The 13,814-nt window shown below is 44.0% G+C and overlaps 1 protein-coding gene across 1 annotated transcript in view; it reads right to left on the reverse strand.

Moving 5' to 3' along the window:
- Positions 1–344: 344 nt before the first annotated feature.
- Positions 345–13,814, reverse strand: part of LOC139537574 (roundabout homolog 4-like) — a 42,330-nt gene continuing 28,860 nt past the window's right edge. The window contains 13 exon segments of the mRNA XM_071339044.1: positions 345–1,942; positions 1,944–1,996; positions 5,540–5,901; positions 6,193–6,417; positions 8,914–9,061; positions 9,380–9,481; positions 9,585–9,899; positions 10,373–10,488; positions 10,670–10,712; positions 11,284–11,484; positions 12,299–12,470; positions 13,135–13,256; positions 13,501–13,732. Of these exon segments, the coding sequence (XP_071195145.1) occupies positions 1,748–1,942; positions 1,944–1,996; positions 5,540–5,901; positions 6,193–6,417; positions 8,914–9,061; positions 9,380–9,481; positions 9,585–9,899; positions 10,373–10,488; positions 10,670–10,712; positions 11,284–11,484; positions 12,299–12,470; positions 13,135–13,256; positions 13,501–13,732 (2,286 nt within the window). The 3' untranslated portion in view covers positions 345–1,747.

The raw sequence follows: 13,814 nt of genomic DNA on the forward strand, positions 1-13,814 counted from the left end.
ATTACAAGGACAGAATATTTTGTAAGTGCCACTGAATATTACATTTTATTTAAAGGTTTAGTGTCACATTAGGATTGAACTGGATGTCATTTGAGTTGGATACCAGTTGGTATCAAAACATTTGCGGGAGATCATCCTGATCCACAGAATGCGATTGGTAGTCTCAAAATATAATTAATTTATCTTGGTTGACTGGTCTGTTTTTGCTTAAGCCAACTTGTGGTTGTCTTACCAAACAACTGGCAAATTTAGAAAGGCAAGGATGAAACACAGGCTAATATCCACTGCTACTTGAGAAAGACTTCCTGGATTAAATATGAATTACTAAAAATAAGTTATCAGACTGAAATGTATACGTTTTTATTCTGAATAAGGCCACAGTAGAAGACACTTAGTTAGTTAAGCTTCAAATAGTATTATTAAGTAATGCATAAACATTTAAATAAAATGAATAATTATTCCTCCTCTCCAATAATACACATTAGTCCAGTCCTACTGAACCTATTCTTACAAAAGGAAGACCTTTACAGCATGAGAAAAACATTCTACTTATTCCTACATTTATACACATTTCATATAGATATACAAGTACATAGGGACAAATCCTAACTTCTGACATGTGAGTGTGTTTGAGATGTTTGAGCTAGTCATGTATTAATGTCAAAGGGAGAATTGCGAGAGAAGAAAGTTGCGTGATGCACACACATCTGAAGACATGATTCAGCCCTTAATGTTTAGCTTGAAGTCAAAGGGAAGAGAAATTAAACACAATCTGAAATAGAACACAACTAATTCTAGTGTAACAACTTAAATGTTTAGCTCTCATTATAAAATCAATAGAGACAAAAGCACATTTAATAATAATGAAAAACATGATAAAACTTTAGACTGTCTTTTGTGAACAAAGGATGATAAAAAGAAGAGGCAGAAAATGGGTTGGAAAGTCACAGTGTTCATGGTTCATTAAATAAAATCAGTCGCATATATTTACATTCTATTGCAAATGAATGATCAGTGAATGTTGTGTACAGATTCTCTCCTGTTGTTTTCAATACACTCTAATATAGTAGGATCATAGCCTGGTTAAACCAGACTGAACGCTATGCCCATCATTGTGCGTTCAGTTCAGTCTGTTTTAACCAGCAGGATCATAGCCCATGGAAGATTCTGGAAGAAAAAAAAAGCACTACATTACAGTAATAGTGCCACTAAAATCATAACATTCCAAATATTTGTTCTGGAACAACCTGGTATGACATGAGTTGTGATCATTTTGAAAAACCTTTAAAAACTTTTGGGGGGGGCTGCAGTTAAACTCTTGGAAAGACCATCCCAGGTTAGGACATATGGAGAACACAAATTGGAGGAGGATCCATAGAAATAGAAGATGCCTATTCTAGGAATTCTATTTTCATCCGAGAGACTGCCCTGAGGTATTGTGGGAAGCATAGTTCAGGTAACCAATAGTGGTCTGGATGGGAGAGGTTGAATGGTCAACTTTTCATTTAATTCCCAATTATATCTTCTACTCATGACTTGTTGTAAACCACTCACAGGAAAACAAAGGCCACATCCTAATTCATGGATGAAACATAAAATTACATAGTTTTTCTCCTGATTTTCTATGAGTACTTTACAAATCATGAGTAAATTAAATGCATGTCTTGGCATTGAAATGGATTTCACAAAAAACGTATCATCAAGCCAATCATCGCTGTGAGGTTGTCCTTGACCCACCCCCTCATCCTCAAACCCTACCCCCTCCGGTGGCTCGGCGGTCCTCACAGTGATGGTCAGCACGACGATGCCCCCAGGTGTTGCAGGCGGGGGGTGTATCTGCCTGGGAGGTGTACTGGGCGCGGTACTGCGCCTCCATCTCCTCCACCCAGGCTGTGCTCCAGGCCCAAACGGGCATGGGATCCAGCTCCCCGAAACACTCCTTCATCTGGAGCCGGAGGGAACAGGGCACTGAGGGGCAACGCCGGGGGAGAGAAGTCTGGAGAGGAGAACCAAACTAGAGTTATCACACACACAGATGCATGATACCATGACGCACCAGCATACACCATGTGGAGAGATATATGATACCATAATACAAATAAATATATGATACCATGATACAGAGAGATATGACAACTGATACCATGATACAGAGAGATATGACAACTGATACCATGAAACAGAGAGATATGACAACTGATACCATGATACAGAGATACATGACAACTGATACCATGATACAGAGAGATATGACAACTGATACCATGATACAGAGATACATGACAACTGATACCATGATACAGAGAGATATGACAACTGATACCATGATACAGAGAGATATGACAACTGATAGGTTGGACACACCTACTCATTCCAGGGTTTTCTTTATTTTTACTATTTTCTACATTGTAGAAAAATAGTGAAACATCAAAACTATGAAATAACACATAAGGAATCATGTAGTAACCCATTTTTTTTAAACAAATTAAAATAAATGTTATATTTGAGATTCTTCAAAGTAGCCACCCTTTGCCTTGATGACAGCTTTGCACACTCTTGGCATTCTCTCAAGCAGCTTCATGAGGAATGCTTTTCCAACAATCTTGAAGGAGTTCCCACATATCATGAGAACTTGTTGGCTGTTTTTCCTTTACTCTGTGGTCCAACTTATCCCAAAACATCTCATTTGGGTTGAGGTCGGGTGATTGTGGAGGCCAGGTCATCTGATGCAGCCCTCCATCACTCTCTTTCTTGGTCAAATAGCCCTTACACAGCCTGGAGGTGTGTTTTGGGTCATTGTCCTGTTGAAAAACAAATGATCGTCCCACTAAGCGCAAACCAGACGGGATGGTGTATCGCTGCAGAATGCTGTGGTAGCCATGCTGGTTAAGTGTGCCTTGAACTCTAAATAAATCACTGACAGTGTCACCAGCAAAGCACCCCCACACCATCACACTTCCTCCTCCATGCTTCACGATGGGAACCACACATGCGGAGATCATCGGTTCACCTACTCGGTATCTCACAAAGACACAGCGGTTGGAAACCAAAAATCTAAAATTTGGACTCATCAGACCAAAGGACAGATTTCCACTGGCCTTGTGTTTCTTGGCCCAAACAAGTCTCTTCTTCTTATTGGTGTCCTTTAGTAGTGGTATCTTTGCAGCAATTCGACCATGAAGGCCTGATTCACCCAGTCTCCTCTGAACAGTTGATGTTGAGATGTGTCTGTTACTTGAATTGTGTGAAGCATTTTTTTGGGCTGCAATTTCTGAGGCTGGTAACTCTAATGAACTTATCCTCTGCAGCAGAGGTAACTCTGGGTCTTCCATTCCTGTGGTGGTCCTCATGAGAGCCAGTTTCATCATAGTGCTTGATGGTTTTTGCGACTGCACTTGAAGAAACTTTCAAAGTTCTTGACATTTTCATTATTGACTGACATTCATGTCTTAAAGTAATGATGGACTATCGTTTCCCTTTGCTTATTTGAGCTGTTCTTGCCATAATATGGACTTGGTCTTTTACCAAATAGGACTATCTTCTGTATACCACCCCTACCTTGTCACAACACAACTGATATGCTGAAACGCATTAAGATGGAAAGAAATTCCACAAAATAACTTTTAACAAGGCATATCTGTTAATTGAATGCATTCCAGGTTACTACCTCATGAAGCTGGTTGAGCGAATGCCAAGTCTGCAAGGTTGTAATGGCAAAGGGTGGCTACTTTGAAAAATCTCAAATCTCAAATATATTTTATATTGTTTAACACTTTTTTGGTTACCACATGATTCCATATGTGTTATTTCATAGTTTTGATGTCTTCACTATTATTCTACAATGTAGAAAATAGTCAAAATAAAGAAAAAAACTTGAATGAGTAGGTGTGTCCAAACTTTTGACTGTACTCTATATGACAACTGATACCATGATACAGAGATATGACAAATGATACCACTATAAAGTGAGATATGCTAACTGATACCATGATACAGAGAGATATTACATGACAACTGACATCATGATAAAATAGATATGATAACAGAAAGGTGACATATCAACAGTAAAAACCTGATGTATGATGCATACGCAACTTAGAATCAATCCATTGTCTACTTGTTAAGAGCCCATTTGGCACCCTATTCTCCTCTCTCTCTCTCTCTCTCTCTCTCTCTCTCTCTCTCTCTCTCTCTCTCTCTCTCTCTCTCTCTCTCTCTCTCTCTCTCTCTCTCTCTCTCTCTCTCTCTCTCTCTCTCTCTCTCTCTCGCTCGCTCTCTCGCTCGCACGCACGCACGCACGCACGCACGCACGCACGCACGCACGCACGCACGCACGCACGCACGCACGCACGCACGCACGCACGCACGCACGCACGCACGCACGCACGCACGCACGCACGCACGCACGCACGCACGCACGCACGCACGCACGCACGCACGCACGCACGCACACACACACACACACACACACACACACACACACACACACACACACACACACACACACACACACTTAGAAATCCAATTTGTATAATGCACAGTGCACATTCAGGACTCTGTTTCACTGTGGCAACACTCCTGTATTAAAAATAACAATTGGGCAAATGGAATCAAGTTGAATCGGCCATATGCACATTTGGAGAAAGGACAGAGTGATTAATTAAATGACAGTCTCAGAACGATTACTCGCTAGTGCCTTCAATTTGCTGAGAGCTCCTAAGTAATCGGCAGTTGCCACCCCTGAAACCTGAGTTTACCCCCTACCTAACATACGTACGTGCGCGCGCACACACACACACACACACACACACACACACACACACACACACACACACACACACACACACACACACACACACACACACACACACACACACACACACACACACACACACACACACACACACACACACACACACACGAGTAGTTGCACACAACACATACTCTCCACTCTGTGTGTCTGTGAGATACACTCTCACCTCAATCACATTGATCTGTCCCATAGGTCAGTCTCAGTGGCCACACAAGCACTGACATTTCCCACGTGTAGTCCTCCCAGAATACAAGACCACTGCTTAACTCTAGTCTAGGCTACATCCCCAGTGGATACAGAGCATGCCGATAAGCTACACAAATGTAAACTGGTGACACCTGATTGTGTGGTTAAATCCTTTACACTACCAGCTACCCGAGGGAATAAACTACAATTCCATTTATGAGTTGTAAAGTCATTGTTAAATACTATAAACAATGTTCAATTCATGAATAAACATAACCCTGATGTAGCCTGAGACATCCACCAAAAAATCTTCTTACACAAGTATATCATGACCAAACTATAGAGGCTAGACGTTAAAGAGGAATCTGTTGTAAATCAGACTCCAAAGCACCATTTTAGGATTGTACAGTATGGTAAGAGTTCACCACCTAGTGGTAGTTGGTGACAAAACATCTCAATCTCAAGTAACCTGTTAAAGTATGATTGACTAAAGTATGAAATATAATTAATGTGTGAGTACATTTTCTCTAGTAGTCTTGCCTGAGAAAGAGGCTCCACTCATGGACTCTGCGGCCACAGTGGCCAGCACGCAGGCAAAGTTGGCATCGCTCATGAATGAGCCGTCCGACGAGCTGATGAAGCTGGTGCGGGCGCTGTTAGCCATGTTGCCCTCTGGCATCGACCCCCAGCCGTTCCACAGCGAGCCCTCCCATTCACTGCAGAGCGACAAGGGTGTGCTCTGGAGCCGGGCCCGTCGAGAGCCCATTGGCTGGGACTCCTGGTCGTCAGTCAACCTATCCTCCAGTTGGTCGGAGGGAAGGAGCCCACAGATGTAGCCCAAAGTGGGAGTGGGGGAGAAAGGGCGGGACAGGGAGGAAGAAGGAGGATTCTCCGGCATTGTGCTGGAAACAGGAAGTGAGGTAAGAGGAGAGGTGAATGAAGTAAAAACTACTGATTCCGGTAAAGCAATACTGTACTAAAATAACAAACATTTTTGTAATATCCAACACTATTTTACTAATAAAGAGACTGGCTATTCAAATATTGAATATTACTGACAATAATTTTGGTTGTCTCTAAATGCCCTTATCAATCGATGTAGCAGAATAGATAGCATCAAAGCACAGCCCCTCAATGACTCTGACAGTAACCCTCTCACCCTCCCCTCCCCTTGGTTTCCATGGCAACCCTACCTGCGCCTCTCGGCCTTGGGGTTGAGCTCCAGGTACTGGGTGACTTCCTGTGAGGTCATTGTCGTGTCCTGCTCCTCGTCTAATGACAGGCAGTAAGAGGCAGTGGACAGGCGGCTGTAGGAGGGGAAGCCCGTGGTGTTGGATGGGGGGCCACGGAGACCGGACGCAGCACACACAGACTGGTGAGACCCGTCATCCACCATCAGCTTAGTGGACCTGCTGGACCTAGGTGTGACAAATAAAGGTCAGAAGGTAATTTCCAATAATTCAGACTAAATTCAGGAGACATTTATAAGTTATATTCTTCAATAATCAACTTGTGTATCATAAATGAATGAACAAAATGGCTACATCACAGATTGGGCCCCCAAATATTAGCAATTATTTATATTAGGTATAACCAAAAGATTAGACCCTAGTGTAGGAGAAAATCACACAGGTATTTATACTTTGTACTTAGTTGTCTAAATGTACTGTACAGTCGTGGCCAAAAGTTGAGAATGACACAAATATTCATTTTCACAAAGTCTGCTGCCTCAGTTTGTATGATGGCAATTTGCATATACTCCAGAATGTTATGAAGAGTGATCAGATGAATTGCAATTAATTGCAAAGTCCCTCTTTGCCATGCAAAGGAACTGAATCCCCCAAAAACATTTCCACTGCATTTCAGCCCTGCCACAAAAGGACCAGCTGACATCATGTCAGTGATTCTCTCGTTAACACAGGTGTGAGTGTTGATCATCAAGAACTTCAAGGAGAGCGGTTCAATTGTTGTGAAGAAGGCTTCAGGGTGCCCAAGAAAGTCCAGCAAGCGCAAGGACCATCTCCTAAAGTTGATTCAGCTGCGGGATCGGGGCACCACCAGTACAGAGCTTGCTCAGGAATGGCAGCAGGCAGGTGTGAGTGCATCTGCACGCACAGTGAGGCGAAGCCTTTTGGAGGATGGCCTGGTGTCAAGAAGGGCAGCAAAGAAGCCACTTCTCTCCATGAAAAACATCAGGGACAGACTGATATTCTGCAAAAGGTAAGGGGATTGGACTGCTGAGGACTGGGGTAAAGTAATTTTCTCTGATGAATCCCCTTTCCGATTGTTTGGGGCATCCGGAAAAAAGCTTGTCCGGAGAAGACAAGGTGAGCGCTACCATCAGTCCTGTGTCATGCCAACAGTAAAGCATCCTGAGACCATTCATGTGTGGGGTTGCTTCTCAGCCAAGGGAGTGCGCTCACTCACAATTTTGCCTAAGAACACAGACATGAATAAAGAATGGTACCAACACATCCTCAGAGAGCAACTTCTCCCAACCATCCAGGAACAGTTTGGTGACAAACAATGCCATTTCCAGCATGATGGAGCACCTTGCCATAAGGCAAAAGTGATAACTAAGTGGCTCGGGGAACAAAACATCGATATTTTGGGTCCATGGCCAGGAAACTCCTCAGACCTTAATCCCATTGAGAACTTGTGGTCAATCCTCAAGTGGCGGGTGGACAAACAAAAACCTACAAATTCTGACAAACTCCAAGCATTGATTATGAAAGAATGGGCTGCCATCAGTCAGGATGTGGCCCAGAAGTTAATTGACAGCATACCAGGGCGGATTGCAGAGGTCTTGAAAAAGAAGGGTCAACACTGCAAATATTGACTCTTTGCATCAACTTCATGTAATTGTCAATAAAAGCCTTTGACACTTATGAAATGCTTGTAATTATACTTCAGTATTCCATAGTAACATCTGACAAAAATATCTAAAGACACTGAAGCAGCAAACTTTGTGAAAATTAATATTTGTGTCATTCTCAAAACTTTTGCCCACGACTGTAGTTACAAGAAATTCCCATTTATTTTGTGATAATAGTGTTATTCCTTGCAAGAGAATATAGTCGTACTATAACTAGAATTTAGACGTTTTCTTTGTTAAAACTGTGGTTACATGTCATTCATGGTCATGTAAATTGGCATTTAATTGGTGCATGTTGGTTGCTGTTCTATGAGCCGTGCCAAGGCCCTGTCATCGAGGCTAAGAACAGGGAGGAAGTACAATCATTTTCCCCAGCGGGAGACAGGAAACCAGTTCAGGCCATCCGGTTTTACTATAATGGCAGAGGAAATGGAGGGAAGCGGAGCGCAGTGGCTCATTAGAGAGTGGGGAATGGGAGAAACTGTGGTAGATTGGTGTCAGGAAGAGGTTAAAAGGAAGTAAACAAGGGAGCCCTGTGGCAGAGTGTGAGAAACACACGGCTCATAGATGCTCATATGTGCTCAGATGTACTGTAGATGACTGGTCTAACTGATTCAAGGGGCTAAATGCAAGGTCCATAAGGAAGAACCCTTTGATTCTTGGTTATTGTTCAGAAGTATGTCTCTGAAAGCACCAATCATCAACACACTACAGGGGAGTTATTAATATAATGCTACAGCCAATGAAATATGTAACAGATGGTACATTTATTGAGCTCAGTTTGATGAGTATTCTCTCATGTGCCATGTGTGGTAAGTGTTAGTCAACATAAGTAGCCTTGGTTTTGAGACTGGGGTAGGACGTCTTGAACAGTGGCACAGAGAGAGGGGGAGCAGGATTGGGGAGTCTTGCCAATGTCTGTGTGTCTCTGTTTGGATGTGTGTGTGTCTGTGTGGGCGTGTGTCTGTGTGCGTGGGTGTGTGTGTCTGTGTAAGTGTGGTTATGTTTGTGTGTACATGCATGTGTGTGTGTTCCTCACCCTTCCTCTGAGGTGAGGCTGTGTGTGTCAGTGGTGTCGTCCATGGGCAGCGGAGGCGGGGTGGGGAGCATGTCCACCAAGTGCAGTGAGGCTGAGTGGTGCAGGAAGCGGGACGACGCCAGGGGCTTGACGCACTCTGAGCGCCCACCTGGAGGAAGAATACACACAGGCACCAAGGTCAACACAACAACAACACTGTCAAGGACAGTGGTTCTGTACCATCCATTCCTGGGGGAACCTTCAGGAGTGCACATATTTGTTCTAGCCCTGCACTCACACACCTGATTTAAGATAAGCAGCTAATTTCCAAGCCCTTGATTAGTTGAATCAGGTTTGCTAGTGCTGGGATAAAACAAAAACATACATACCTGGGGTTCAGTGAAAACAATGGTTCTAATTGTCCTTCAGCATTAAAAGCCTTTAGGGTATGAGTGGTGTAAGATGACAGTACAGTACAGTACAGTACCTGGTGGGAGGTGGCTGAGCCTCTGTTTGTAAGGCACTCCCCTCACAGCCAGCGCCTGGCTCCTCGATGACACCAAGGGGGCGCTGTTCACTGCATGGAGCTCTGAGGGAGGAGACAAAGTCTGTGATTCAAAAGTAATTACAGATCGATGTTAACCAAGAGCAAGGACATCACAACCATTTAAGAAGGCCACATTGACTATCACCTCGTTTGTAATTCTTCTCCCATGACTCCTTGAGCACGCCCATCTTGGGCTGGGCTGGGGGCAGGGCCTGTCCATCCTTGACCAGCGTGGTCTTGACAGCGGTACGCACCGCCTCTGCGCCGTGCTGGGAGTAGTGTGAGGAGGAGGAGGTGTGGCAGTGGGGCCTCTTAGGGCATCGGGTGGGGCTGTTGAAGGTCTTGAGGCCGTTTCCCGTCAGGTCCACGTAGAACGTCCCATAGACACCGCAGCTGTCGGGCACGATGGGGACAGCCGAGTCCAGGGAGCCGGGGTCCTTCTTGGCTGTGATTGGCAACTCTGGAATAAGAAGAGGACCACTATCTGTTATCCTCAATGATCCTAAATGATGTGCATCCACTTGTGTGGATTTTAAATGCTGTGCATACACTTGTGTGTATTTTAAATGCTGTGCATACACTTGTGTGGATTTTAAATGCTGTGCATACACTTGTGTGGCTGGAATTATTTTTGAGTTATCGATCTAAGATTGGAGAAATTCTGAGGCAGAATGGATCAAGTGTATTGTTGAGATAGCAGAGGTGGTTCACTGAGCTTCCATAATGAATAACAGAGGTAGCAGATGAATAGCCTCAGCCCTAAAAATCTATGTTAAAAGCCTTTTCTTTTAGCACACAGGGCAAACTAACTGAGCACCGAGTTGCATTATCAACTGGTCCAGGGCCAGTCTTTTTTTATCCAACTCATAATGCTTACATTAAGAACTGCGGTAGGATGAACTGATTCTAGACAAGCTGTAGAGGAGAACTCACTGGTCTTCCTGAAGCCGGGGTTCTCCTGGCTCTGAGCCCACATGCCCTGGTACTTCTCGCCACTCTGGGCCGGTCTCCACGCACCCGAGATCCATGGTGAGTCTGGGGCCGCCATTCTGCAGAGACGCAGGTCAATCAATCAGTCAGTCAGTCAGTAAATCAGTCAATCCCATGTATTGCGTATGGTTAAAATGGCAAAACTAGGAGGCAAATACAGTGGATCAGATCATATTATACACATTACAAAACAAAAAGTAGTGAAATCCTTTTCAATGAGCGACACTGTCTTCCACCTACCGGTGTTTGATGATTAGGTCCTCACTGGCCAACCTGTACAAACCTGCAAAACCCAGAGTAACAGTCACTTGGTTGATTTCACACTGAGGTATCACAGCTTATACAGGAACATTGGAGATGTTAATGGTAATCCTGTCATTCAACACTATCAATCAATCGTATTTATAAAGCCCTTTTCACATCAGCTGATGTCATAAAGTGCTATACAGAAACCCAGCCTAAAACCCCAAACAGCGAGCAATGCAGATGTAGAAGAACACGCTTCCATAGCACAAGCTTCCATATCATTGTAGCATCACTACAATGTGTCCTTAATATAAATTCTCATATAGCATTTACTTTGAATGATGAGAAAGTCAAAAGTAAAAACCAACCTATGTAAGTAAAAGCATGCCTGCTACTATACAACCTTGTGGTGTAAAACCTCTAGTTGCACATCATATAGCTACAACCTCTCTTGTTTTAGCCAAATAATACTCACACATTAAAACCTGATTAGCAGCTAACGCTGATTACGTAGCCGTAACAACACAGTTGACTAGCATAGCATCCATGCTAAGCTTATGCTAAAGATACAACATATAAGCTAGCCCCCACTTCCAGCCCAGACAGACCTTTAGCCTTGCCGTGGCCTCGTCCCAGGTGGTCGCCGGGTCGGGTGTGGCGGCGGTACAGGCAGAAGGCCATCACCATTAGGACGCACCACAGGAGGGCGCCAACGCTTCCGATGAACACAGGGTCCCTCAGCACAGCCAGGACCTGAGTCAGGTCCCTACTGGGGTTGTCTGACTGGGGGGGCCCGGACCTCCGAGAGTCTGTAAGAGGGAGGGAGGGAGGGAGGGAGGGAGGGAGGGAGGGAGGGAGGGAGGGAGGGAGGGAGGGAGGGAGGGAGGGGAAAGAAAAACAAGACTTAAATAAATTAAAACACAGAGAGACAGATACAGAGAGGAAAAGAGACAGACAGACAGAAATAAAATAAGTCAGAGACAGAGAATATGAAAGAGGGAAACACTATCACACACATGATTGGCAGTGTGGGTATAAATGGTCCAATTCATGCACTTCTCAAGAGAACATCCCTGGTCCTCCCTACTACCTCTGATCTGGCGGACTAAACACTAAACACAAAAGCTTTGTTTGCAAATTATGTCTGAGTGGAGGAGTGTGCCCCTGGTTATCCGGAAATTTAAAAAACAAGAAAATCGTGCCGTCTGGTTTACTTAATTGTGAAATGATTTATACATTTACTTTTGATACTTAAGTATATTTTATCAATTACATTGACTTTTAATACTTAAGTATATTTAAAACCAAATACTTTTAGAGTTTTACTCAAGTAGTATTTTGCTGGGTGACTTTCACTTTTACTTGAGTAATTTTCTATAAATGTATATTTACTTTTACTCAAGTATGACAATTGGGTTGTTTTTCCACTACTGACACTAACACATACAGTGTTATACACATCTGTTTCATTCATCTTCAAACCTTCCAAACCACATTGATGCTTTCAATGAACTGGACTGCAAATTGCACAAATCTACTATTGTAGTCTTGTTTTATGTAAGGTTTCGTAACCCTGTGGTGTTTGGTTGACCATACAGATATCTGTGGCATGTTGTCACTAACCTATGACCAGTCTATGGGGGTCACTCTGCACCCCGACGCCAGCTCCGTTGACTGCTGCCACCTGGACCCAGTACTCTTTGCCTGGGTACAGAGGGTTTATTTCCAGACTGTGGGTCCCACTATCCACTGTCCAGTTCAGGTACTGCTGCTCCTCCAAATGCACAAACCACAACTGGACAGGACAAACGCACACACAGAGCTCAAAGAGGGAACCAAGGAAGCATTACAGAGAACTGTGTGTGTGTGTGTGTGTGTGTGTGTGTGTGTGTGTGTGTGTGTGTGTGTGTGTGTGTGTGTGTGTGTGTGTGTGTGTGTGTGTGTGTGCGTGTGCGTGTGCGTGCGTGCGTGCGTGCGTGCGTGCGTGCGTGCGCGCGTGCATGTGTGTGTGTGCGTGCGTGCGCACTCAGGTAACTGCTTCCACAGCAGGGATACTATGAAACTCTGGTCAGGGAAAGCAGGCTTTTGTTCCAGCCCACACCTTTGATTCATCTTATCATGGTCTTCTTCTATCAGGACTGCTTAGTTGAATCAGGTATTTTGCACTTGAACAAAAGCTTGCACACCAGGGTTGCAGAGGACCCCTGTCAATACAATGTCTAATTAAATTGTGAATGTGAATTTAATATGTTAAACATAGTACAAGGTCATTGAAAAAGAGAATTGTTTCAACACTTTACATGTCAGGCATATAGAGAAAATAAACTCACCCTGGAATTTCTTGCATGCTCTCAAACATGTCATAAAACACATTGTGGAGCATACAAGAATGCTAGGTGCTAGATTTGTCAGGCATAGATACAAGAAGGTAAAGGTGTAGGTAGCCATCTTATTCTTACCTGGTATCCCTGGATGATGCCGTTGTGAGCTTTGTGGGGTGGAGGCTCCCAGGTCACATAGACCGTGTCATTGTGGTCAGGGGCCATTGTTATGGAGACGGCCTGAGGTGGGGCGCTAGGCACTGCAGGAAGATGGAGTGTCATGAAAATAACAATACACGTGTAAAAACCACACATATGACCCATCTTGATTCAAATCATAGTTTTTCATCTTCATAGTACAAATTAGCGCAAAGGACCACCTTTATTCAATAAAGTCGGACTACTCCTGAGCCACAGTATCCAAAGACACACCTACAGTATATTTGCATACTTTTTGGTTTACAGTTGATAACAGCCTGCTAACTTTTTTGAGCCCTTCCTTACCCGTTTCAGGTACACGCAGGTGCCTGGTGTTGCTCTCCCGGCCATACAAACTGCTGCCGTAGGGACGCACTTTGAACTCATACTTGTAGCCCCTCTTGAGCGGGCCGACCAGTGTTTGAAAGTTGGGTAGTGGCACCCTCTTAGCAGCCCAGTCCGAACTGGCAGGCAAGAGAGAGCGACAGAGGACCTCGAAACCATCCAGGTATTGAGGCTGGGTTGGGAAAGACTGGAGCTGAAAGAAAAAGAACAAAAAGGAAAGACACAGTTATCAAGCAATAATGAGATTTGCGCTTTTGAGTGTAGAAACTAGGGTT

This window comes from Salvelinus alpinus, chromosome 13 (assembly GCF_045679555.1).
Source record: "Salvelinus alpinus chromosome 13, SLU_Salpinus.1, whole genome shotgun sequence".
Taxonomy (NCBI): Eukaryota; Metazoa; Chordata; class Actinopteri; order Salmoniformes; family Salmonidae; genus Salvelinus; species Salvelinus alpinus.